General features: G+C 39.5%; 1 protein-coding gene across 6 annotated transcripts in view; it reads left to right on the forward strand.

The window, feature by feature from the left end:
• The window catches only part of OSBPL6 (oxysterol binding protein like 6), a 203191-nt gene that overhangs the window by 173081 nt on the left and 4948 nt on the right, over positions 1-25162 (forward strand). For 3 of the 6 annotated variants that reach the window (XM_007965465.3, XM_073019840.1, XM_073019841.1), the window contains 9 exons: positions 4826-4933; positions 6630-6767; positions 15176-15263; positions 15766-16019; positions 16809-16946; positions 18203-18266; positions 20328-20406; positions 22305-22449; positions 24386-24530. In XM_007965465.3, coding sequence (XP_007963656.1) covers positions 4826-4933; positions 6630-6767; positions 15176-15263; positions 15766-16019; positions 16809-16946; positions 18203-18266; positions 20328-20406; positions 22305-22449; positions 24386-24530 — 1159 coding nt within the window. The remainder of the gene's footprint in view (positions 1-4825; positions 4934-6629; positions 6768-15175; positions 15264-15765; positions 16020-16808; positions 16947-18202; positions 18267-20327; positions 20407-22304; positions 22450-24385; positions 24531-25162) is intronic. The other 3 variants (XM_007965463.3, XM_007965466.3, XM_073019842.1) reach the window with 1 other exon arrangement.

The following is a 25162-nucleotide window of genomic DNA, read 5'->3' on the forward strand; positions in this document are numbered from 1 at the left end:
ATTTTGCATTTTCCAAATATACTTTAATGGTATTTTCGTAATTGAAAAAACAAGTGATTTTAAAGAGAGACCCAGGATTTGGTTTTGACAGCTCTAACTTTGACAGTTTCCATGCTCATTTTCTCATTCCTTTTGAACCAGTTTTATTTTTATCTAAAGGGTTTAAATTTATGATGATTTCATCTTGCCATATGTTTCATATCCTTCTCCAACCATTAGGCTTCTATGTTTTTCTCATAGAACCCACAGTTCCATTTAGTAAAATGTTTATGCCAGAGTCTCACCCAGCTTAAGATAAATCTTCACCTAGGAATTACCTGCCAGGGTTGATGAATGGTAGTTAGTAGCTAAGGAGGTGGCAATTTAGGTAATTGATTCTGGTTCAAATCTTTAAGACAGTAACTTATTTTATACATTGGAAAGGAATTGTGCGTTTCTTGGATATATTAGACTTGAAATGTGCATAAGGGACATGAGGTGTGGGGAAATGAGCATGCATTGTAGTTTTTAGTGCAGTCCAAGCTCAGTAAAGCAAGTGGTGAGAATATGCATAAAACCTGCTGAGTGAAGAATCTGTGCCCAGTTCCTGGCTTCAAGGTGCTTCCTCCCTGTTAGGCCTTTGGTCCTGTATGCCACTAACAGCGATGTTACTGCTGACAAGTCTCCACAGCTCTTCTTTCTCATTGGCTGGCACCAGGGGCTGGTCCTCTGTCTCCTTTTTCCTTGCTTATGCCACTGCTCCCTCCTCTTGGGTACATTGCCTACTTTATTTCTGCCATCTTCTAGGCCCTTTCTGTTGTCACGAAGAGCATCATTTCCCTGACAATGCTTGTCCCAAAGTTTCCATGATATTATTATAGAAACATGGTATTATTAGATAAAAATAATTTTCAGGGCAGGAAATAATAAATGTAGACCTAAGCACTACCTGAAAGCTAATGGCACTTGGTTGTAGCAAACTTCATAAACAGCCTGTACGATCAAGGCAAAAGAAGGAGGATGCGCAGAAAGGGGCTGTTGCATGCTCAGTTGCCGCCTTACACTTTTCACCACTGGGATTGCCAGAGTGGGAACGGTCTTGATTTCCATGCTTCCTGTGCTATGTAACAGCTACTCTTTTCTACCACTGCATAGATATTATTAATAAAATGATGTCTTTTAAACTTTTAGCTTTGAACTCAACATGCTTAACATCTGGTTTCAAATCATAGCAGCAGAGATGAGTTTTCTACTTTTGTCTCAATTCTAAAAGTGATTAAAATAAGAACTAGCAAAATGCATCATTATGTAGTTAAAATGGAACCAAACTGTTTTGTTGCGGCACAGTGTTAGCATTTTGGCAGGAAAGTGTAATTATTTGCCAGTAGTGGTGAACTACAGCAGATCTTTGGCTTTGAGTATTTGCCATCATTTAAAAAAAATGGTTTTGAAGTTTGAAAAAATTTACATTAAAACATTTACATTAAAAAATTTAACAAATGAAAGTACTTCTATTTTTCTTCAGCTTAATAAAACATACTTTTTTTTTTTTTTTTTTGAGACACAGTCTTGCAGTATTACCCAGGCTGAAGTGCAGTGACACAATCTTGGCTCAGTGTAACCTCCACCTCAGGAGTTAAAGTGATTCTCCTACCTCAGCCTCCTGAGTACCTGGGACTGTAGGCGTGTGCCACCTCACCCGGCTAATTTTTGTATTATTAGTAGAGTTGGGGTTTCACCATGTTGGCCAGGCTGGTCTCGAACTTCTGACCTCAACTGATCCATCTGCCTTGGTCTCCCAAAGTGCTCAGGTTACAGACATGAGCCACCATGCCTGGCTTTCATCTTAATAAGAAATACTTTAGGATTTCTCTCTTTTGCTCCCATGCTACTCTTTTTGCTGTCAATGGAAGAGAGAACAGGGTTTCAACAATAAGAGAATTAAGTAAGAACATAGGTGATGCCGGGTGTGGTGGCTCAAGCCTGTAATCCCAGCACTTTGGGAGGCCGAGACGGGTGGATCACGAGGTCAGGAGATCGAGACCATCCTGACTAACACGGTGAAACCCCGTTTCTACTAAAAAATACAAAAAACTAGCCGGGTGAGGTGGCGGGTGCCTGTAGTCCCAGCTACTCGGGAGGCTGAGGCAGGAGAATGACATAAACCCGGGAGGCGGAGCTTGCAGTGAGCTGAGATCCGGCCACTGCACTCCAGCCCGGACGACAGAGCGAGACTCCGTCTCAAAAAAAAAAAAAAAAAACAAAAGAACATAGGTGATAAAACTCCCTCCAGACCATCCCAACGAATGCCAAAGTAAACTTTGCATACAATGTAAAAATACTTTGAGTGGGCTCTTATCAGAGAGCCAAATACTGATGATTTGCCCCATGAAGTATAGAAATTCCTATGAACCATATTGTAAGCATCAGAAAATCCCCAAACCCAGAATTATTTTTGCACTATTCTGGATGCTAGTTCATCTTCATAATGATAACCAAGAGGCACTGTGCAGGATTCTGACAGCGTTTCAATCAAATTTGTATGTTTATTTAATACAACCCCAGAAAGATTAAGTAACTTGGTGAAGACTACTTAGCCCTGAGATCAAGAGAACCTGATCTTCTGACTCCCAGGCCAGAATTTTTATTTTTCACATCACATCTAAGAAAAAGAATAAATTATATTTAATTTAAAAACCTCTTAGTTCATTTCTTACTGACATTAATGGCGAGATGTTAGACTGTGATTCTGGGCTGGGCAGGGTAACTCCTGCCTGTAATCCCAGCACTTTGGGAGGCTGAGGCCAGAGGATCACTTGAGGTCCGGAGTTTGAGACCAGCCTGGTGAACATGGCAAAACTTCAGCTCTACTAAAAATACAAAAATGAGCCAGATGTGGTGGTGCACACTTGTAATCCCAGCTACTTAGGAGGCTGAGGCATGAGAGTCACTTGAACCCGGGAGGCCGAGGTTGCAGTGAGCTGAGATCACACCACTGCATTCCAGCCTGGGTGACAGAGCAAGACTCTGTCTCAAAACAAACAACAACAACAAAAACTGTGATTCTGCAATTAAAACTATCAAATAGCCTCCCACTTATATGGCACCAAAGCACATATGGTTCCAAATATTTCAGTAACTAAGGCAACTATGCATTCACTTGTAGGCAGAGAACGAAGAAGAAATCAGCATCTTTTGTGGTCCTAACATATAGGAGAAAGGCCTATAGTACTCACAAAAGATAAGAGTAATGCAGTGTTGTTGGTTTTTTGTTTTTGTTTTCTAATTCTAAGTGTTTGAGATTTTGCTCCAAGAAAAATGATCCTGAGCACTTTCTCAGGTGCAAAGATACTAGGAGTCTTCCTTTGAGGCACATGGTTTATCTACTAAGAATGTGATCACCTTCTTCCCCCTAAAACATTCCTGTTTTCTCAGATAGTAAGAGACTTATTTCCTCCTATCTCCTAATGTAATGACTGTAGAATCTGTATCCACCTTTAATCCATCAATGTGACAGTACTCCAGATCAAGTATATGATTGGACATATTTTACAAACCGGTTCTAACAGCTTCAAACAAAAGCCCAAGGCTGCAAGTGATAGTTCTGTCCTCAAAGAGCAAAAACTGGGTTGAGGGAGGGAAAGACACAGGGACCAAGATGGAGAGAGGAGAGAAAAGGCAATGAAGAGTTTAGCTGCTTTTTATTTACCCTGGGTGTTTTAATAGGTACAGAGTTGTAATAATGAGATTCTATTTGTGTTTGTATTGGTTTACTGTATTCATTGGCTCTGAATTAAGCAGAATGCCCATTCCCTGAAGCAGATGCCCTCTTTACTAGGCACTGACATTTATATCTTTATATCTTCTAATTGCTGATCTTAATGGGAAGGAAAAGAAAGCTATCTTTTCACTGGGCCTTGTCTTCTCACAGGTCTTTAACTTGAGGCTTGATATAATTCCAATTAGCTACATCTGTATTCTATAAATGGAACATGTTTCTGTGTATCAGTGGGATGTTCGTTGCCAGAGGATTCACTGTACCTTTGTCAACAGGGTCCTTGTAGGGATGCCATGCTTATGTAAAATTTTTCTCTTCTTGTAATAAATGCAGTTACTCCACATACTAAACTGTGTTGTAGCAAGTAGTATTTTACTGATGCTAACTTAAAGCATGTTGGAGGTAGTGTCATGTAGAGAACTTAGAGTTGGTGTACTTTCAGTGCTATGTTCTTATTATGGTTGTCAGTGTCTACACTGTTCATTGAAGACACCTTTTTGTTTGCACTTAAGTTAGTTCTGCAGCATTGTCATATATATTATGTACTCCTGGAAAATGAAAATACAGATGTTTTCTTTAAACAGACAAAAATCTAATTCTATAAACTGAAGCCAGTTCATTCTATTTCTAACTAATTTTTAAGGTAACTACCCAGTTTTGAAACAACTCCCAAACTTTAGAAACTAGAACAAAAATGTGAAAGAATTTTCAATGAAAACAATAGTTTTCATCATAGGCTGCAAAAAGTAATATATATATAGTGGTAGACTGGGCTTGCGTATAATGGGCCTCATGCTAAAGGAAAGAAAATTCCATGAATCACTTTTATGAAATCTGTTAACTCAGCCCACTAACCTGCAAAGTAGCAATCTTATATTACAAAAAATTAATACCTTATTTTTGAGCCATTTATTTACTCCTTGCTGGTAGGGTCTGGCTCATGATGGCTTCAGAAGTTAGAGCTAAGAACATCACAGACATTATTGTCTAACTTGTACCTGCGTACTTGTTCTGTTTTATGCTTGCTTATTAATTTTAAATTACATGTGTGGTTTTTGTTATTTTAAGGCACTCAACCAGAATGCTGAACTAAGGAGTCGTTTGAACAGAATACATTCAGAGTCTATTATTTGTGATCAGGTTGTCAGTGTAAATATTATTCCTAGCCCTGATGAGGTAAGACTCATTTTAAATAGATGCAGAGTACCTATTTTTTTAGCATCTAAATTTACTGCATATTTTTGTTTATTTATATCCAGTTCTTTCACTGTTAATAAAAGTTCCCTCCATAAATATTTGTGTTGCTGACAGTTCAATGTTCTTTGAAGTAAAGGATATATAAGAGTTTGACATCATTTATTCCTGGTGATCAGTGTCTATTTTTATTTATTCCTATGTTCACCTGTGGTATCAGGTGAACATAGGAATAAATATTTGATTTATATATCTACTCCAACTTGTTAATTTTCAATGTCTGTCTCATTCGTCATTAGAAATGTTCATTAGCATCAAATGGCCGGTGAAATGTTGCAAAAAAAAAAAAAAAAAATTTAGCTGAGAAGGTTGCTAAGTAAAAGTGTTCTTAAGGTTTGTTTGAAAGCCCTAAGGACAGAAGTCGCCTGACCTTGTTAAGATAATGCTAATGGTACTGCTGCAGCTACTACTGCTGCTGCTGCTGCTAATTAATAGCTGACATGTGTCAAGGTAATGCTTACTATGTGCGAGGTATTGTGTTAACGACTTTGCATGTGTGATCTCATTTGACACGCTCAACAACCCTCTGTGTTAGGTGGTATTATTATTCCATTTTTCAGATTAAGAAATGTTAAGAGAATAGGAGAACATTCAGTATTTGGGCTAAACTTGAGTGTATAATTCTGTTTATGACTCTCCATGAAATTATTACTTTATAGCATGAGAATTTACACTTTTTAACAGTAATGTTAGAGCTTTATATACAGTAATGATATATGTAACAAGTTGAGAGGTTTAACTGATTTTAAGGTCATATTTGTACCAAAAACATACATTTTACTAGAAATCTATAGGTACAAGGGTTCTAACCTCTTAGGAAATGTTATCCCAGAACAACTTGTCTTTGACTTAAGTTTTCCACCCTAAATTCGTTCACCTCCATGGGCTCTGTATTCTCTGATAATACTTATATTCACTCAACTGCCCAGAATCTAGGAGTGTTTCTAAAATCTGTCATCCAAAAATAATTTGATCATCTCAGTTGGAATTTTCTTTTCAACCTGAAATGTGCACTAGAATATATATATATATATATATATATATATATATATATATATCTTACGTTTTTAATTGAAACTTGAATAACTTCCTTGAAAACTACCACTTATTGAATAAAAGTATAATTTGAAATGAGGTTTAATATTCCAGTCATGTGTTTTATTGGTTAAAATTCATGATCAAATTGCAAAGTGACGTATATAGTCTGTCTCAAAAATTAGTTTTATAGATTTTTCTTAGCATGTCTCTAGTAGTTTCTACAAATATTTCTTCATATTTTATGTACCGTTAGAATATGGCAGAGCTAAGAATAAGAGAATGAAGTTGTCTCTACAGTCAATCAGGGTATTCATAGCAGCTTAACCTGACTCAGTATCAATCAATCAAAGATTTAAAATCAAGGCATAGTACCAACACCTTTCAACTATTCCTTTTGGGGTCTTTAGACACATTGGAAGGAAACATATACAGTGGTCGTTACTGAATTGCAAGGGAAAATTACTTGAGGCCACCACTTTTTAACATACAGTATTAAAGAGTATAAATCTGGCTAATTTGAAGGAATAGCTATTCTAACGGGGGGAAGAGCAATTACACTGTATGCTTCTGTCTTCTGCAGGCTGGTGAGCAAATCCATGTCAGTCTCCCCCTATCACAGCAAGTAGCCAATGAGAGCCGCCTCTCCATGTCAGAGTCTGTTTCTGAGTTCTTTGATGCCCAAGAGGTGCTCATCTCTGCAAGTTCATCAGAGAATGAGGTATGTATGCCTTCTTGACTTGTTGGCCTCAACATCTTGTGACTGAGTTTGAGTTAAAGAAAATAAAACTGTGGAACTTTTTGGTGGTTACTTTCATTTTTTTCTTTTTTGTTTACATCATAGTAAGATGCCCAAATTGTAGCAAAGCTAAAAGCACGCAAACTATATCAGTTACCAATTACTGAGTGCTTAACGTTTCTGAGCATCAAGAATTTAAATTTGATGAATTAAGGGAAAGAATCAAGATTTATTGGAGTGTCTTCTATGATTCATATTTCAGGGTAACAAAAGAGTTTATGACAGAGCTCTTTATAGGAGACTAGCTAATAAATATAGAAAGAATGAGAGAATTAGGAAAGCACCATTCACACACATACACCGACACATACATATTAGATATTTTCGCTAGGGACATGAATTTAAGATTAGAAGGATACTATGTAGCACATAGCTAGTTGGGTAATTATGGTTTTTGGAGGTTAACCACTGACTATCATAAAAGCTGTACTGGATTGCTCTTCATGCTTATGATTCTTGCCAAGGTCTTGGAAACAGGGAACCTCTTCCTTGGTCAGGTTGCAGAAATTAGTTCTTTTACTACAGTGTAGTCAACTTTTTTTGGCATGAGGAAAGCAGCCAAAACTCTTTTCCACACAGCTGATTAGGAATTTTGTCATTTGGGATTGCAAATCTGTACTGCATTTTTACAAAAAAGAAATGAAATCATTGCTAAACATTATTTCCATATGCATAGAAAACAGATTGGAAGGAAACATCCTGACAATTAGTAGTAGTTGTTTTTGGATGTTTGAAATTATGAGTGATTTTAGAAACAAAGACAAAGTGGAAAAGAGAAAGCAATAATGAATACATATCATTTTTATAATGGGAGAAAAGTAAAATAGAATTCTTGTATCAAATACTGAATTTGTCAGCATACCAAGGCATGCACCTGCCTCTCAGATCCCAAGGCATGCATTAACAGGTTCACAGAGACTTCCATTCGCAGGCTGGAATGCTAATTTAATGATCTGTGATGGTAACTGATACATACTTTCAGATGGACAGAGTAATCATCCTTGCTAATTAGTGCGTCTTTTCCTGTAGGCAAATCTGCATGGCAAGCCTAATTCTAGTCAGAGATTGCCTGGTGAGCAAGGGACATGAGTAAACTTAAGGCTAGAGGGCCAGAATGTTAGAGCTCCACACTCACCCTCCATCATAGGGATACTCTGCCACAAGGACTTGGTATTTGTGTCTGTCTGCCTGCACCCCCAGGGACCACCATGCTGTCGATAATGCTACCAAAATTTCCTTTTCTGACTCTGCCTCCTGAGCTCCCATTGCTGACCCATCCTTCATCATTTTGTTGTTGTTGTGTTTGTTTGTTTGTTTTTGTTTTTCTTTTTGTTTTGAGACGGAGTTTTGCTTTTGTTGCCCAGGCTAGAGGGCAGTGGTGCGATCTTGGCTCACTGCAACCTCTGCCTCCCAGGTTCAAGTGATTCTCCTGCCTCAGCCTCCCAAGTAGCAGGGATTACAGGCATGTGCCACCATGCCCTGCTAATTTTGTTTTTTTAGTAGAGATGGGGTTTCTCCATGTTGGTCAGGCTGGTCTCAAATTCCCGACCTCAGGTGATCTGCCCACCTCAGCCTCCCAAAGTGTGGGATTACAGGCGTGAGCCACTGTGCCTGACCCCTTCATCCTTCTTTAGTCAGGTTACAGTCAGACTTTACCATGCATTATCTGAGTTCTGACCTATCATCTGATGACTTCATAGCTTACCTCTCTGAGAGCTATTTCTGAGTCCCTGGGGTGCACCTAGCTGGGTCCCCAGGTACTGCTTGCCCTGAACACTGGGTATACAAAAATGAAGAGGATGTGAAGCGGGTTATTGCATGAGTCCAAGCAAGATGGTGGTGCCACCCTGGGACAGGTGAGGGGTGGGGGAGTGAATGTGGTGGCAGAGAGCAGGATAAGAAGGTAGAGGACGGGGTCACAGGGAGATGAGACATTCACTGTGAGGCATCATGAGTTTATCAGACTTCTCAGTGGAGTTACCTGTCAGGCATTTGAATATTTAAGTCTAAAGCTCAAGGACAGAACCGTCCGAAAGTCAGTCAGCTACCTGTTAGGCATTGACACCTGGTGCTCACAGAACCTCTAATTCAGCATGTCCCAAAAGATTTCATCAACAAGCCCCACCACTCCCCCAGGAGAGAAACCCCAGCCTGCCCATTCCTCTTATGTCACCTATCTAAGTGCCCCTCTACCCAACTGTTCACACCAAATGCCTGAAGATTTTCCTTTACTCTTCTTTCCCTTTGCTGCCACCCACCTTAATTCACTTGGGTTCTGTAGCTTCCATCATCTAAATACTCTCAGATCTATACATCTTCCTGCAGCTTCACTGCCACTGCTCCAATTCAGTTCCCATCTGCTCCCCACCTAGATCACCCGTCAGTCTCATAACTTCCAGTCTCCCATCTTGCTGCCTCCCATCCATTTTCCACTGGGCAACCTGAGTAATATTCCTAAAAGGCAAGTCTGATCATGTCTCTATTCCCCAGTGTCCTTAGGATAACATTCTAAACTCCTTATCTATTAAAAGACCCTTATAATCTGATGCCTGCTCTCAGCTCCAGCCTCATGCCACCTCTCTTCTGGAGCCTTCCAACAGCCAAAGGAATGATTTCTGGAGTTGACTATTTGCTAAAGATACCTTGTGTCCCTTGCTGTAGCAATGAGAGTGACTGTCTCTTACAACTCACACTGGAAAGAACTGAACTGTACCCCCATTCCTTGTGCCCTGTACCTCACAGGTTTTCATAAAATTACTGTTTTTATTTGCAACTTCTCCCTTTATCACAATACTTGGCCTTAAGTATTTAAAGGGGGTAGGCCAGGAGATAAACCCAAGTGACAGACATTATGATGTTCTCAGAGTTGCTTTTCTCCTTCAGCTAAGGCTTGGTTTCTGGGACAACCTCATCTGCCCAAGTCTCTAAGTTCCATTATGTATAAGGCAGTTCTCACATTGCCATAAGGAAATACCTGGACTGGGTAATTTATAAAGAAAAGAGGTTTAATTGGCTCACAGTTCCACAGGCTGTACAGGAAGCATGATGCTGGCATCTGCTTGGCTTCTGGGGAGGCTTCAGGAAACTTACAACCATGGTAGAAGGCCCAGGGGAAGCTGGCCCTCACATGACCAGAGCAGGAGCAAGAAAGCAAGGTGGGAGTTGCTACATACTTTTATACTACCAGATCACATAAGAACTCACTCATGATTGGGAGGACAGTACCAAAGGGGATGGTGCTAAAGCATTCCAGAGAAAACCATTCCCGTGATCCAGTCTGGGATTAGATTTCAGCGTGAAACTTGGATGGGGACACACATCCAAACTATATCACCTTGTGATGAGGTCCCCTCAGAAGGCTCCTTGCGCCTTCACACTCATAGTCTTGGCAACCCACCCGGTGAGTTGACTGTACATGTGGGAATCCTAGCAGCAGCTGCAGGTTAGGCTCAAGCTGTGTATCCTGCACTGCAGCTGCCAAAGGAAATTGGGCCTCTGCACTTGCCATCTACCTTGGCCCAAGCACTTCCCCCAGAGATCCACAACTTCAGTTCCTTCACTCTCTTTAGTCCCTTACTCAAAGGTCACCTCCAAGGAAGGCTATGCTGGCTGTCCTATCTACAATTTAGAGTTGCCATTTCCTCCTTTCCTCTGACCTTTTGGGGTTTCTCTGTTTATTTTTGAGACAATCTCTCATTCTGTCACCCAGGCTGGAGTGCAGTGGTACAATCTTGGCTCACTGCAACCTCCACCTTCCGGGTTTAAGCAATTCTCCTGCCTCAGCCTCCCAAGTAGCTGGGATTACAAGCGTGCACCACCACGCCTGGCTAATTTTTGTGTTTTTAGTAGAAACGAGGTTTCACCATGTTGGCCAGGTTAGTCTCAAACACCTGACCTCAAGTGATTCGCCTGCCTCGGCCTCCCAGAATGCTGGGATTATAGGCGTGAGCCACTGCGCCTGGCCTGGCCTCCTCTGACCTTTTGTGTCCCTCTTTCCTCATTTTTTTTTTCCTTCATGCTTATCACTATCATATATATATATATATATATATATATATATATATATATATATATATTTCCTGTATTTCATTTGTTGTGTGTCTGCCCCACTAGAACATAAATGTCATGAGGCAGAGATTTAACCACTGGGTCTCCTGCACTAAAACAGTTCTGGTGAGCCCAGAGCAGGTACTTAATAAATATCTGCTAACTGAGCAAAGGAAGAAATGCTTATAATGATTATTCTGAGAAACATCTGGGCATTAGCTGTCTTACATTAACGTTTTCCATGGCTGAGGGAAAAATCCTCTTTATATGTTATTTACCAATGCACTTTACTGAATGAATCCTCTGCTCTTTTAAAAAATGGTCTTCTTGCTTCCACAATAATCTATTTGCCTTTGCTTTTAAACTTGTTTCTGCAATGCTACATGCCTGGTCACGTTTAGGAAAAATATATATTTTCTGAACTCTTTTGAATCCCTAAGTTTGTAAAGAGAAATATTTGGTTCCAGGACTTCTTAACCATGGGGCAGAGGATAAACTCTTTTATTCTAATAGTGCAGAGCCTTAGCTCTTTGTACAGGGTGGCATGAATGGACCACAGCAAAAGAGCCCAGCCTTAGTTACTACACACATATGACATGTATACATCTTACTCAAGGCCCACTATTATTGTAAAATTCTTTTACACCAATGATTTCAGATCATTTCTATGATATATTAGTTTGGGAGAGATTAGAAATTGAAGAGGAAGGCCAGGCATGGTGGCTCATGTCTGTAATCCCAACACTTTGGGAGGCCGAAGTGGGATGATTGAGTCAGGAGTTTGAGACCAGCCCGGGCAATACAGGGAGCCCTCACCTCTACAGAAAAAAATCGAATAATTAGCTGGGCATGGTGGTGCATGCTTGTGGTCCCAGCTCCTTCAGGAGGCTGAGGTAGGAGAATCCCTTGAGCCCAGGAGGTAAAGGCTGTGTTGAGCTATGATTGTACCATTGTACTCCATTGTGACAGAAAGAGATCCTGTATCAAAAAAGAAGGAAAGAAGGAAGGAAAGAAGGAAGGAAGGAGAGAAAGAGAGAGAGAGAGAAAAGAAAAGGGAGGGAGGAAGAGAAAAGAAAGGGAAAAGGAAAGGAAAGGAAGGAAGGAAAGAAAGAGGGAGGGAGGAAAAAGAGAAAGGAGTGGGAGAGAGAGAGAGAAAGAGAGAAAGAAGAAAGAAAGAAAGAAAGAAAGAAAGAAAGAAAGAAAGAAAGAAAGAAAGAAAGAAAGAAAGAAAGAAAGAAAGAAAGAAAGAAAGAAAGAAAAGAGAAAGGAAGGAAGGAAGAAAGAGAGAAAGGAAGAGAGAGAGAGGGAGGGAGGGAAAGAAAGGAGGAAGGGAAAGAGAAAGAAAGGAAGAGAGAGAGGGAGAAAGGGAAAGAAAGGAGGGAGGGAAAGAAAGAAAGAGGAAAGAAAGGAAATTGAAGAAGCATAGACTTTATATCTATTTGTAGGATAAACATGAGTGTTTTCTTAAAAACAATAAACATGCCTGCAATGTGAATTTGATTTAGGTAGACATTTGTCTCCTCAAACATAATTGAGCATGATTAGATTTTTTTCAGTGAAATCACACAGAGGAGTTTGATTTACTTTTTTTTTTGTTTTCAAGCATAAGAAGTTGGCTTTTCATGAGCCTGATGGTTTAACCTTCAACTCTACTGCAGTCAGTAGGAACTGCGGGAACCTGTTGCAGTAGGAAAATATGAATCAGAAAAAGATTTTATTCTCAATTTGTCATCTTTATGGGCTTACTCTGTGTTCAAAAACAAAATTACAATTACTCCTCCATGCATGCAATCATTCTGTCCATCACTGTTATCCCTAAATATATGAATTCTTCTCAACCCTAATTTTTAAAACATTAGCAGTAAATCCAGAAACCTTAAAGACAAAGACCAATTGTTTTTATTATGTACAAATTCAAAATTTTTACATGGCAAAAAAAATTGGCATAAAGTTTAAAAATGCAAGTTAAGAAAAATGTAATCTATATGTCAAACTGAAAAATGTGTGAAATATAAGAAAATTAGTTCATAAAGGATGAAATTCAAACTTTAAAGCAATGTTTTGGCCAGGTGCAATGGCTCATACCTGTAATACCAGCACTTTGAGAGGCTGCAGTGGGAGGATTGCTTGAAGCTAGGAGTTCAAGCCTGGGTAACATAGCAAGACCCTTCATCTCTAAAAAAAAATTATTTTTTAATTGGCCAGGCATGGGAGTGTGTGCATGTAGTCCCAGCTACTTGGGAGGCTGAGGTAGGAGGATCCCTTGAGCCCAGGAGTTATGAGCCCAGGTTGCAGTGAGCTGTGATGGTACCACTGCACTTCAGCCTGGGCAGCAGAGTAAGAGTCTGTCTCAAAAAAAAAAAAAAAAAAAGTGATCTTTTATGTATACCAGGTAAGTACTAAAAAAAGATGGATAGTGTGAAGTGTTTAAGTGGGTGTGCAAATACGGATGATGTTCCCATATATTGCTGAGGAGAACAAACTAATCCAGTCTTTCAGGAGAGCAATTTGGCTACATGGAACTAAAGCCTCAAAGTGACCCATCTGATCTAGAAATAAATTTTAATGTAATCACCAGGCAGTTTTACAAAAATATATTTGCAAGCATGTTCATCCAGGTATTGTCTATAATAATAAAATGTTAGAAACCACCTACATTCTGGTTAAATTCCTTGTTATAATCATACAATGAATTATCTTGCCTTTCCAAATAAAGTAGCTGTAGCTACTATAATGAAAACATATTCAGAATGCTATAAAGCAATACGTAAGCTGTTCTCCTTTTTCAGTATATAAAGATAGATGTGTCAATATGTTTGTACAGGCATTTTGAAATTGGAGGATAATACTCACCAAAATGTTACGTGGTTTCCTGTAGGTGATGGGCTGATAGGTAATTTTCATACTCATCTGTTTACTCGTACCTATTTTCTAATTTTTTACAATAAGAATGTTTTATATTCAGAAAAAAATATAGCATTGTTTCCATTTTGAAGGAAGTATCAGCAGCTTTGTTGCCTGCAGGAAAGTCATTAGTTTTCCCATTCCTCTGATGGTTCTGTCTTACCCTCTCTTTCCTGATCTGCTCTGTTTCTAAGTCCCTTTAGTATGTACGTTCTTCCTTAATTTCATTTTTCTGCTAATTTGTGTTTCATTTTAGTTTCACATTTTTCTCAATCAGGAGGTGGCTTCACTATTTGTCTCTCCCCATTGTCACAGAGGCCATCTGAATCTAAGCTGTATTTCTTTTTTTTGAGACGGAGTCTTGCTCTGTCACCCAGGCTGGAGTACAATGGTGTGATCTCAGCTCACTGCAACCTCTGCCTCCCGGGTTCACACCATTCTCCTGCCTCAGCCTCCTGAGTAGCTGGGACTACAGGCGCCTGCCACCACACCCGGCTAATTTTTTGTATTTATAGTAGAGACGGGGTTTCACCATGTTAGCCAGGATGGTCTCGATCTCTTCACCTTGTGATCTGCCTGCCTGGCCTCCCAAAGAGCTGGGATTACAGGTGTGAGCCACCACACCCAGCCGACTAAGCTGTATTTCTTACCCGGATCTATGCAGCATCCTAGTATCTGGCCTCCCTAGGGAAAGCTGCCAAATATCTTCCTGAAAACCAAATCTGATTCCAACGTCCCGTGCATTTTTGTTGGTTTTCCTAACTCTTAGGATTGCATATGAAAAGCCCTTCACTGTTGGGCCCTCTTGTTTTCTCTACCCTCTGCCACAACCACTCTCAACATCCTTTGCATTCCTGGGATAAATGTTGCTCTCATGGGCCTTACCTTTGCACAATCTCCCTTCTTCATGTGCTTCTGTCCCTTCTAACAACTGGGCAACTCCTATTCATTCTCTAACACCCAGTTTAAATATTGCCCCCTGGGCAGCCTCTCCTGAATCCTCTAAGGTACAGTCATAGGGCCTTCTCTTAGGTATTAGGTTGGTGCAAAAGAAAGTAATGGCAAAAACTGCAAGTAGTCTCGCACCAACCTGAAACATTCTTAGTGTATTATGCTAAAATATTTCTGGTTCTTTACTTGTCTCCCCCGCCCTCCTGCCCCTACTAAGACAAGGAGTTAAAGACCAGGCTCCCTTTTAGTGATCCTATATCCTAGTTCATGAAGACCCTCAAGTGTTCATTGCACATATGCCAAATACTTTTCCTCTAGGACCTCTGCTTCTCACTGGAACAATGTTTTGTTATTTTTAATCACTTGATTATCTGAGCTTGCAAGACTGAACAAGAATTCTGATCCTTGTATGTTCTTCCCTCCCTTAGGCTTCAGATGATGAGTCTTACATCAGTGATGTGAGTGATAATATATCTGAAGACAACACCAGTGTTGCAGACAATATTTCTCGGCAAAGTATGCATCATTTGAGCTTCCAGGTTGTTCTATCTACATGCCAAATTGCAACACTGAAGACTTAATGAACAGGCATCCCCCCGATCCCCCCCCCACTAATTGTTCTTTTGGCAGCTGATTGTTCAATGCATTCTATTTTGTATAATCTCTTGAGGTAAATGGTTGAAAAATCTGTTAGGTAAATGGTTAAGAGAAAAGGTTTTTCCTCTTTTTCACACCAACAGCTTGAGTCCTTCTTATTAAATATGTTTAATTTTTTAAAACTTAGCCTGTCTTGAATGATATTTGAGTATATTTAATGCCTTATTTATAAAACTATGCACTGTTGTTTTCTGCATTTATTAGCAACCTTGCATTGAAAGAATTCCATTTACTTTTGAAAGGATATAATGAAGACTCTCGAAATGTCTCAAAATCAGATTTATTTGAAAGTTACTTCCCTTCTTGAGTTTGTGAAATCAGAACAGCAAAGTGTTGTTCACTGTGACTCTCCCTCTTCCAGTCCTGAATGGGGAGCTTACAGGAGGGGCCTTCCGAAATGGGCGTCGAACATGCCTGCCAGCTCCTTGTCCTGACACCAGTAACATTAACCTGTGGAATATCTTGAGGAACAACATTGGTAAAGACCTGTCTAAAGTCTCCATGCCTGTGGAGCTAAACGAGCCACTCAACACCCTGCAGCACCTCTGTGAGGAAATGGAATACAGCGAGCTCCTGGACAAGGCTTCGGAAACTGATGATCCATATGAGCGCATGGTAATAAATAACTAACAGAGCAGCGCCCCTCAAGGATTTGCCAGTCCTAGACCTGGGCTAAACCAGAATTCATTATTGCCAATCCTAGACCTGGGCTAAACCAAAATTCATTTGGCATTTGCATAATATTCTCACTGCATAGGAAAAGAGGAATTGACCTGTTTGCATAAATCAGGCGAGGCCAAAACCTCCCAGATACCAACACAGGAAGACACACTTTTTGTGCCTTATCCTTGGTCTAGAGTGTTTCTAAAGTTAAGGTGTAAAGGTCTTATACTCCTTAGAGGTTGCAGGCATACCTTGCCTCACTTTATCCGTTTTTCCTGAATGTCAAGATAGCCCATCTGTTCAGGAACTTAGGTCTGAGAAAATAACTTCTGTTTATACTTCACCCTTTACCCCATATGGCTGCGGGAAACGTGCCGTCCCCTCTGAAAAGCACCCACAACCACAATCCTCGTGCGCATGAGGCTAAGATCATGCCCGTGGCAGAACCGATAAACTGGGTTCCAGAACCTTTGAACTCTGTGATACTTATGATGTTGGATAGAAGGGTGAAGAATGCTTCACCTCAGTGGCCTGCTGGTTTCTGTGCAAGTAGTTTTACCTAATTTTACTTACTTTTTTCCCCACGAGTTGGTAAAAATTCTGTGCAGACAATAGAAAATGCAACTGTCATCAAATCAACACCCATCCACATGGGGTGTGTAAAATCTAGGGGGAAAAGGAACAAACAGACCTAGCAGTCATCTCTCCTATATTATTTCCTTTTCTTCAATGTTTTAACAGGTTCTCGTTGCTGCATTTGCAGTTTCAGGATACTGCTCCACCTATTTCAGAGCAGGAAGTAAGCCATTCAACCCAGTCCTTGGGGAGACCTATGAATGCATTAGAGAAGACAAGGGATTCCGCTTTTTCTCAGAACAGGTAAGCGCCCCTGGACTCATATAGGTAAGAGGGCAGTTTGGTGGTGAAAACAGCCTTTTGATAACAATCTGTTGGGATGGATTATGATACCAGTTGTGAATCCAAAGTATCTGAGACAGGTCTCAATCAATTTAGAAAGTTTATTTTGCCAAGGTTAAGGACACACCTGTGACACAGCCTCAGGGGGTCCTGATGAAATGTGTCCAAGGTGTTTTGGACACAGGTTGGGTTTAAACATTTGAGGGAGATATGCAACATCAATCAATATATGTAAGATGTACATTGATTCTGTCCAGAAAGGTGGGACAACTTGGAAATGGAGACTTCCAGGTCATAGGTAGATAAGAAAGGTTGCATTCTTTTGGGTCTCTGATCAGCCTTTCACTGAATACACAATTTACATGTGAGAGGGTGGTAGAGAGAGAGTCACTTTTGCCTCAGTCTGGCTCAGTGAATCTGCATTTTTACACAGACAGTAGGGCAGAGGAAGTAATCAGATACGCATTTGTCTCAGGTGAGCAGAAGGATGACTGAGTTCTGTCAATCTTTTGTCCCGTACCTGTGAAGATAAGCTATCAACGTACATTGCCAGGGTGAAATTCAACAGAACTGTTTTAGGGTAAAGATCCTGAAGCCCACAAAGAATTTCCTTTGGGCAAATTGTGAGAGAGAGGGGTAGCCTTTTTTCAAAAAAAAAAAAGAAAAAAAATCTTTGTAGCTATCTTTTTTAGGAATAACATGGGAAGCAGGTGGTCCTGAGATTTATTTTCTTTTCACATGTTAAGAAAACTAACATAAGAACAAAACTAAACACTTCATGTTCTCACTCATAAGTGGGAGTTGAACAATGAGAACACATGGACACAGGGAGGGGAACATGACACAGTGGGGCCTGTCGGGGGGTGGTGAGCAAGGGGAGGGACAGCATTAGGAGAAATACCTAATGTAGGTGACGGGTTGATGGGTGCAGCAAACCACTGTGGCATGTGTATACCTATGTAACAAAACTGCACGTTCTGCACATGTAACCCAGAATTTAAAGTATAATAAAAGGAAGGAAGGAAGGAAGGAAGGAAACTCACTTCACTTATGGGCATCATATCTCCCTCTAAATTGTGTAAGTTCTCAGTGTTTTTTAAAGCATGAAGTCTTACAGATTTACTTATACATTTTGAGAATAATTCAGTAAGAGAAATGGATGATCATGTGGAAGTTTTAACACTGATATTGCCTTCTTTTTTGTTTTTAATTACCAGGTTAGCCATCATCCACCCATTTCTGCCTGTCACTGTGAATCAAAGAATTTTGTGTTTTGGCAAGGTTTGTATTTCAATTATAATTTAAAATCAAATGTATGAGCCTATGAAAAAATGTCTGGCTTCCAAAGGGACATTGTATTCAGTTTAGATTTCTACCTTTGGAACTCAGCGAATGTTGATAATTGGTGCAGAGCTCAGTTTGAGAAATCGAAATTCCTGGTTTCAACATGAAACGGTTTCAGCTAGGAGATGAGACTGCTTATCTTGGAAGCAATGCCGTATGGAAGAGCAGAGCTCCATGTGGACTGTGCCGGTGCAGAGCCACAACCTTATCTCATGTGCCTCATTGTCTGCATCTGTAACATGGAGGTTCCATCTGCTGCCTTCTTGGTTTTGGGGGGTGTGCAAAGACATTTTAATTCTGAAGGAAGACTGTATGACACATCATCAATGGTCATAATCGAAATAGATATGCAAACATTACAGTAATTCCTGGCCTTTAACTCACTGGGGCTTAAGAGTTTGGATTGAAGTCTCTGCTCATTAGTTAAGTCAGAATGTTACAAGCTTGCCTAATACAAAAAAGTTTCTAAACTCCTTTACAAAGAAAAGAATATTTATGAAATGTGAACATTAAGTGTAAATAGTTCCTTCATGTTTAGAAGGGTGCTTCATTACTCACAGAATGACTTTCCTCATGAGCATTTTCTTAACCTGAAAACACATAAAAATGATAGAACACTATAACTGTACTTTATTGCAAAAATAAATCATAAATTTATTTTTATGATTTATTGCAAAAATAAATATTTTATTTTGATTTTATTTATTTTATTTTAAAATAATAAAATATTTATTAATATTTAATAATATACAATAATTTAATGTATCAATATAATAATATAATATTCATTAATATTTATTGATATTATTAATAAATAATAAAATATCGCCAGGTGCGGTAGCTCATGCCTGTAATCCCAGCACTTTGGGAGGCCAAGATGGGTGGATCACGAGGTCAGGAGATTGAGACCATCCTCGCTAACACGGTGAAACCCCATCTCTACTAAAAATACAAAAATTAGCCGGGCGAGGTGGCGGGTGCCTGTAGTCCCAGCTACACGAGAGGCTGAGGCAGGAGAATGGCGTGAACCCAGGAGGCGGAGCTTGCAGTGAGTGTAGATCGTGCCACTGCACTCCAGCCTGGGCGACAGAGCGAGACTCCATCTCAAAAAAAATAAAAATAAAAATAAAAAAATAAAATAAAATATCATTTATTTTTTTTATTTATTTTATTTATTTTATGATTTATTTTTGCAATAAATATAAATATTTGATCATTTCTTGGTCATCACCAAGAATCAGGCATTTTGTGGAGATGGCACGAAGTTCCCTTAGTTCATCAAAACGGAACCAGGTGGTTATCACAAATGCACAAATAAATCCAAGTTTCCACAGTAAAACATAAAGCCATCATGTGAGGTAAAGTGCTGGGCCCTGGCCTACATCTTAACAACCAGTATAAACACATTCCTTAAGTTAATCCCACTCTCTCATAAATCTTATTTTGTAAATTTTATTTTATCTGTATTTAGAGATTTTTTTAACTGTAATCCCAAATTGTATGTCTTCAATATGGAAGGAAATGTATATATAAATTAATTGTATTGCTAAACTGCAATTATTTTTAGTATACATCTTATGCTTGATATATTTGTTAACTATTTTTACCACTTAGTTAAAACTTAAAACAACATTTATTGCTGTCTGGACATTAAAGCACAGTAGAGTCTATGTTTGTATGTATAATGTGAATATACACCCACACACACATCACACACACTGTTCCAGGCTTCTTCCAGCTCTGTTAGTTGAAAACAAATAAAGAGCATATATTACAGAGAAATATAGATAGTGGGTTTTGTTTGTTTGTTTGTTTTTTGGTGCACAGTTAATATTTTCACCTTGGGCCATTTTCAGGCACTTATCATACTAAATCAACAATATAGAATCAGTTGTCATTCCAAAGGTTTTTGTAAAGTGTAATACAAAAGTTAATTTTTACAGAAGAAGTGATTAGATATGGGGTATGTCTTTCTTGTCCTCTGACTATGTCATTTAGATATCAGATGGAAAAACAAGTTCTGGGGGAAGTCGATGGAAATCCTGCCTGTGGGAACACTGAATGTCACGCTTCCAAAGTAGGTGACTCACACCTCCCTTTTGGCCTCTTGTCTGCTTTTCTAAATCATAAATGGGTATTTTAAACTCTAGAAGATGATAAGGGTTTATTTCTCCGTATACCCAAGGCTTCTGTTGCCTTTGCCAAAGTTTTGAGAATAGACTCCCACAAAAACAAATGAGAACTTAAGCATATGTAGCAAAGCTTCCTGTCTATTTCTTCACATCCTCCATTCTTCAGTCAATACCACCAGGTATCTCCCATGACCCAGTCGTCATGCTAGTTTGATTTTATATAAAAGGTTCTCCTGTTTCGCCATTCTTTGCTATACAATTCGGTTTCACTTTTGAGTTCATCTTAGATCCAGGGAGTATTTTATCAAAGAAGAGTGACGAAATTCTTTTATGGTTGTGTTCTAGAGGATACCGCCTCTAAATATTTTGAAATTAATTGGGATTTTTATTGAGGCCAAGGGCTTGATTGTTTCTTTGGTTTTATCTATTTGAATGACAGAATTTCCAGATGAATTGAATATGGAAGAAGGTGAAGAGAGGGAGATATTCCTAGGACCACAAAATAAACTTTGAATATTTGAACATGTAGGCCGGGCACAGTGGCTCACGCCTGTAATCTCAGCTCTTTGGGAGGTTGAGTGGGCGGATCACGAGGTCAGGAGATCGAGACCGTCCTGGCTAACATGGTGAAACCCCATCTCTACTAAATATACAAAAAATTAGATGGGTGTGGTGGCATGCGCCTGTAATCCCAGCTACTCGGGAGGCTGAGGCAGGAGAATTGTTTGAACCTGGGAGGTGGAGGTTGCAGCGAGCCGAGATTGTGCCACTGCACTCTAGCCTGGGCGATAGAGCAAGACTCCATCTCAAAAAAAAAAAAAAAAAAAAAGAAATAAGGAAGAGAGGTTTCCTAGGTATATATGGTGTCTACATCATACCAATTCATAAACTTTGCAGAAACTTAGAAGCATCTTTTTTATGTTGATGTGACATTTCATTTGAAAATATATGTAATGTACAAACTTAAACGTGATTTGAAACTATTATCATTTCATTCCTTAGCAGAAATTCTATAACCTTGCTCCCCAGAATTTGTATTAGATTTGTGCCATCTTAGTATGCTCCTCAATCTTTTCCCGAATAATTATTCACATCTGAGGTCTTAAACCTGTAGTACGAAACAGTGTTCCCAGAGTGATCTTTCTTCAGTGCACACTCTGTGGTGCCTACCTCCTACCTGGAATCCAGCGGTGGCCCATTGCCTGCAGGGTAAATCCAGACTCCTTGGTAGGTCCGTGCAGGCCTTCCCGGCTCTGCCTCATCACACCTTTCCTTCCTTGTGTCCTGCCACCTGCACTCACCTGGAGCACAGTATTCACAAGCCTGGATGCCTTGTGCTCTTCTGACCTTTGTGGCTTTGTGGATGCTTTCTCCAGCCCAAAGTGCCCTCCTACCTTCCCCAGCCCATGGTGCCCTCCTACCAGCCATCCGTGCTTACACTAAACCCAGCCTCTTCTAAGGTGTCTTCCTTGACACTCATCCCACGTTCCAGGCAGATTGAAGGACTAAAAACTCTTCCTTCTGTGTTCCGATGATGTGCACATTTTAAGTATTTGTTTGCATATCCATCTACCCTCCCATACTTTTGTCCCCAGAAAAGCAGGAAACAGGCTCTGTTCCACTTTGTAGCTTTAGCACCTGGCCCATAGAAAGTATTTAAATGTTCCTTAAGTGAATTAACCACATCATAAATACTTATGACCACAGAGAGAATTTCAAGACAGAAATGAGAGGAAAATCAGGGAAACAAAGCTTTGGCCAAAGAATAAATATCCTTATTAGTAGAAAGTTATATGTATTTGTGACCTTCGTTGTTTTTCATCAATGTTACATTCTTCACTAGGTACGGAGATTACTATGTGTGGAATAAAGTCACCACTTGCATACACAACATCCTCAGTGGAAGAAGATGGATAGAACATTATGGAGAAGTAACCATCAGAAATACCAAAAGCAGTGTTTGCATTTGCAAACTCACATTTGTCAAGGTAAATACTATCATACAACAGTAAAGGAAAATGAGTATAAAACGCTTCTTAAAGAAGAAATAGAATAATCACCTTAAATAGCAGCAAGTGAATTTGTCCTGTATCATTAGTCCTTACGGACGTTTTAGATAAGAGAGCAGAACCAACTGATAAGAGTTTTTCAAGGCATGCAAGTTTCTGAACATATGGAGGTCAAAAAGGCACCATCTAAAACAGAAAAAAACACATTTCTTTTTAAAGAATTTTCTTTTGAAGTAGCCAGTCACTAAATAGTGAGTAGCCAGTTCACTAAATAAAATTCCAGAAAACTCTTATTGACTATAAATCTTCTAGTTTATATTTCTGTTTCTCTTCCTGCTTGATTATATGTTCAAGTGATCTGATTTTCAGGAACTCATAATAATGTTGTCATTTTCTGCAGACACTTGATGTAGTCATGTAGATGATCACCACCAGTCACTACATGCTTATCTAACCCTGCTGCTGTTATAATTCAAATAAGTTCAGCAAGAAACATTAACCTCGTTAACAAGAACATTTTGGGATAGAAATGCCCAACAAGCGCCATTTTCCCTCAGTTTCTCTGGTCTGAAGTGGAACATTCAGTATCACTGCCATGTTTGTTTGGATGTGCTACTGAATTCAACATGGTACAGAAACCCCACCCAGCTACCTTACCTGTTCAGTTCATGATCCCATTCTAATGTGGTAGACAGGTAACATAATGGAGTCTTAAGACTCTAATATTTTCTTTTCTCAGTTAAATCCTTTTAAGCCATATTGGAAGGTTATGTTTATTTCAATTGAATGCCCTTATTTTAGCCCAAAATGTTGTTCACTACCTTTTTTCTTAAAGACTCAGAAGGTACCTAGAACTGAAAAGCCAAGATCCCTATGTGCTGTGGCTCGGTGATGTAAATATGTACATTTGGCTTTGTAGGCTATGAGAAGCTGCAGTGCAGTCCCGTCTCTAACACTTGCAGAGCCTGTATAATTAACTAAAATATGTAAATCAAGCCTATAAGCTATCAAATAGAATATGCTCTATTTCTTTGCCTTGACAAATACACTTTTTATAACAAAGCCTGTGAGGCCAGCTTGGATGCTTCAGAACACTGTGCTGTAACCCTGGCAATGTAGGACAGCCAGTCCTGGCCCATGGCCTTCCCTGCTTTCTTCCCACCTCTGGCTCTGTTTTCACTGCAAGGGGCCTCATATACACATATATAGGCAGTCCAGCCCACACATCTAAGCTCTGTTCACACCCCCACAAACAGCCACACTTGGCCACCCCTCAGACCTAAATGTGCACACGCTGGTGGGTGGTCTGCCCTTGGGTGCATGAATCCAAGGAAAAGGGCCTTGCCAGCTGTGGAATAAGCTTGGAGCTACTTGGACAAGGAATTCTAGGGTCCTGTATACTTGGGGCCTGATCTGGAAGGGGGATCATGGGGTCCAAGTAGGCAAACTGCCATAGACTTCTTATCCCTTGGGAAGGAGTATGGCTGGAAGGGCCACATGAGGATCCTCCTGATAAAATTTGGCCATTTATAGATACTATGAAAATTATTTCACAAACAATTTCTGCCACATGGCCAATTGAAATTTATTAAAATCCATGAGCAAGAGGAAAATTCAAAACAAGAGGGAAAAAAATTGCTAGCCTAGAAATTAATATTAGGTTCTTGGGATAGAAACTGAGCCTTCTCTGTGATATGCTATCATGTTATGCATGGAATAGAGACCATCCCTTTCTTGAAAGTTAAGCTAACTCTTAGAAAGCCAACCCTCCATATAAAACATTTTGAGATTTCTGTATTTCTGAAAATGGTTTGAATAAGGGACTTCAAGGCTAAGAAATTTTTCTATATGGAAAATGTAGGGAATTGTGTTATTCAAGCCATCAAATGTCACAATTGGGGTTTGTTTTTTCCAGGTGAATTATTGGAATTCTAACATGAATGAAATACAGGGGGTGGTAATAGATCAGGAGGGGAAGGTGGTGCACCGGCTGTTTGGAAAGTGGCATGAAGGACTCTACTGTGGTGTGGCCCCCTCTGCAAAGTGCATTTGGAGACCAGGTGAGAGTGGCCTGAGTGTTCTGCCAACAGGAGGGTGCCATGGACAACAGACGGGAAGGGAATATCTGGTCATTCTATGCAACTCATATTATGTCTCCTTTAAGAGTGAGATTAAAAATACAGATGCTTATGGCAAATATAGTTACATTCATACTTAACATGTAAGTTATACATAAGCCCCAATATTTGATATTTCATAATAAAAAATGTAGGCCAAATCTCTGACATTCAGTCAGAGATTGGGCTTCATGAAAAATTGCTCAAAGTGTAACACCTACATTTGAAAAGTTAGGTATATTTATTAAGGACTTTAGATAATTGAAGTATACAAACTTAAATCCTTACTCATGTTATTTATTCTCTGCTTTAATAAAGACTACAAACATTTATAATCCACAAATTCAGTAACTCACCAGAATAAGCGATCTTTTCACTTGAGCCTCAAGAGGTGGCAGTATGTTGACATTTGATAAAAGGCATCAAAAGAGTTTTGATAACACATTAGCATATAACTGAATATCAAGTATAAATGGAACAAGTATCCACATGACAGTTATTGTCACTGGAATTTTGTTAGATAATCCCTAACTAAAATTAGTTGTTAGTTTCCTAAGAGTCATCAATGAGTATTT

The sequence above is a fragment of the Chlorocebus sabaeus genome, chromosome 10 (assembly GCF_047675955.1).
Source record: "Chlorocebus sabaeus isolate Y175 chromosome 10, mChlSab1.0.hap1, whole genome shotgun sequence".
Taxonomy (NCBI): Eukaryota; Metazoa; Chordata; class Mammalia; order Primates; family Cercopithecidae; genus Chlorocebus; species Chlorocebus sabaeus.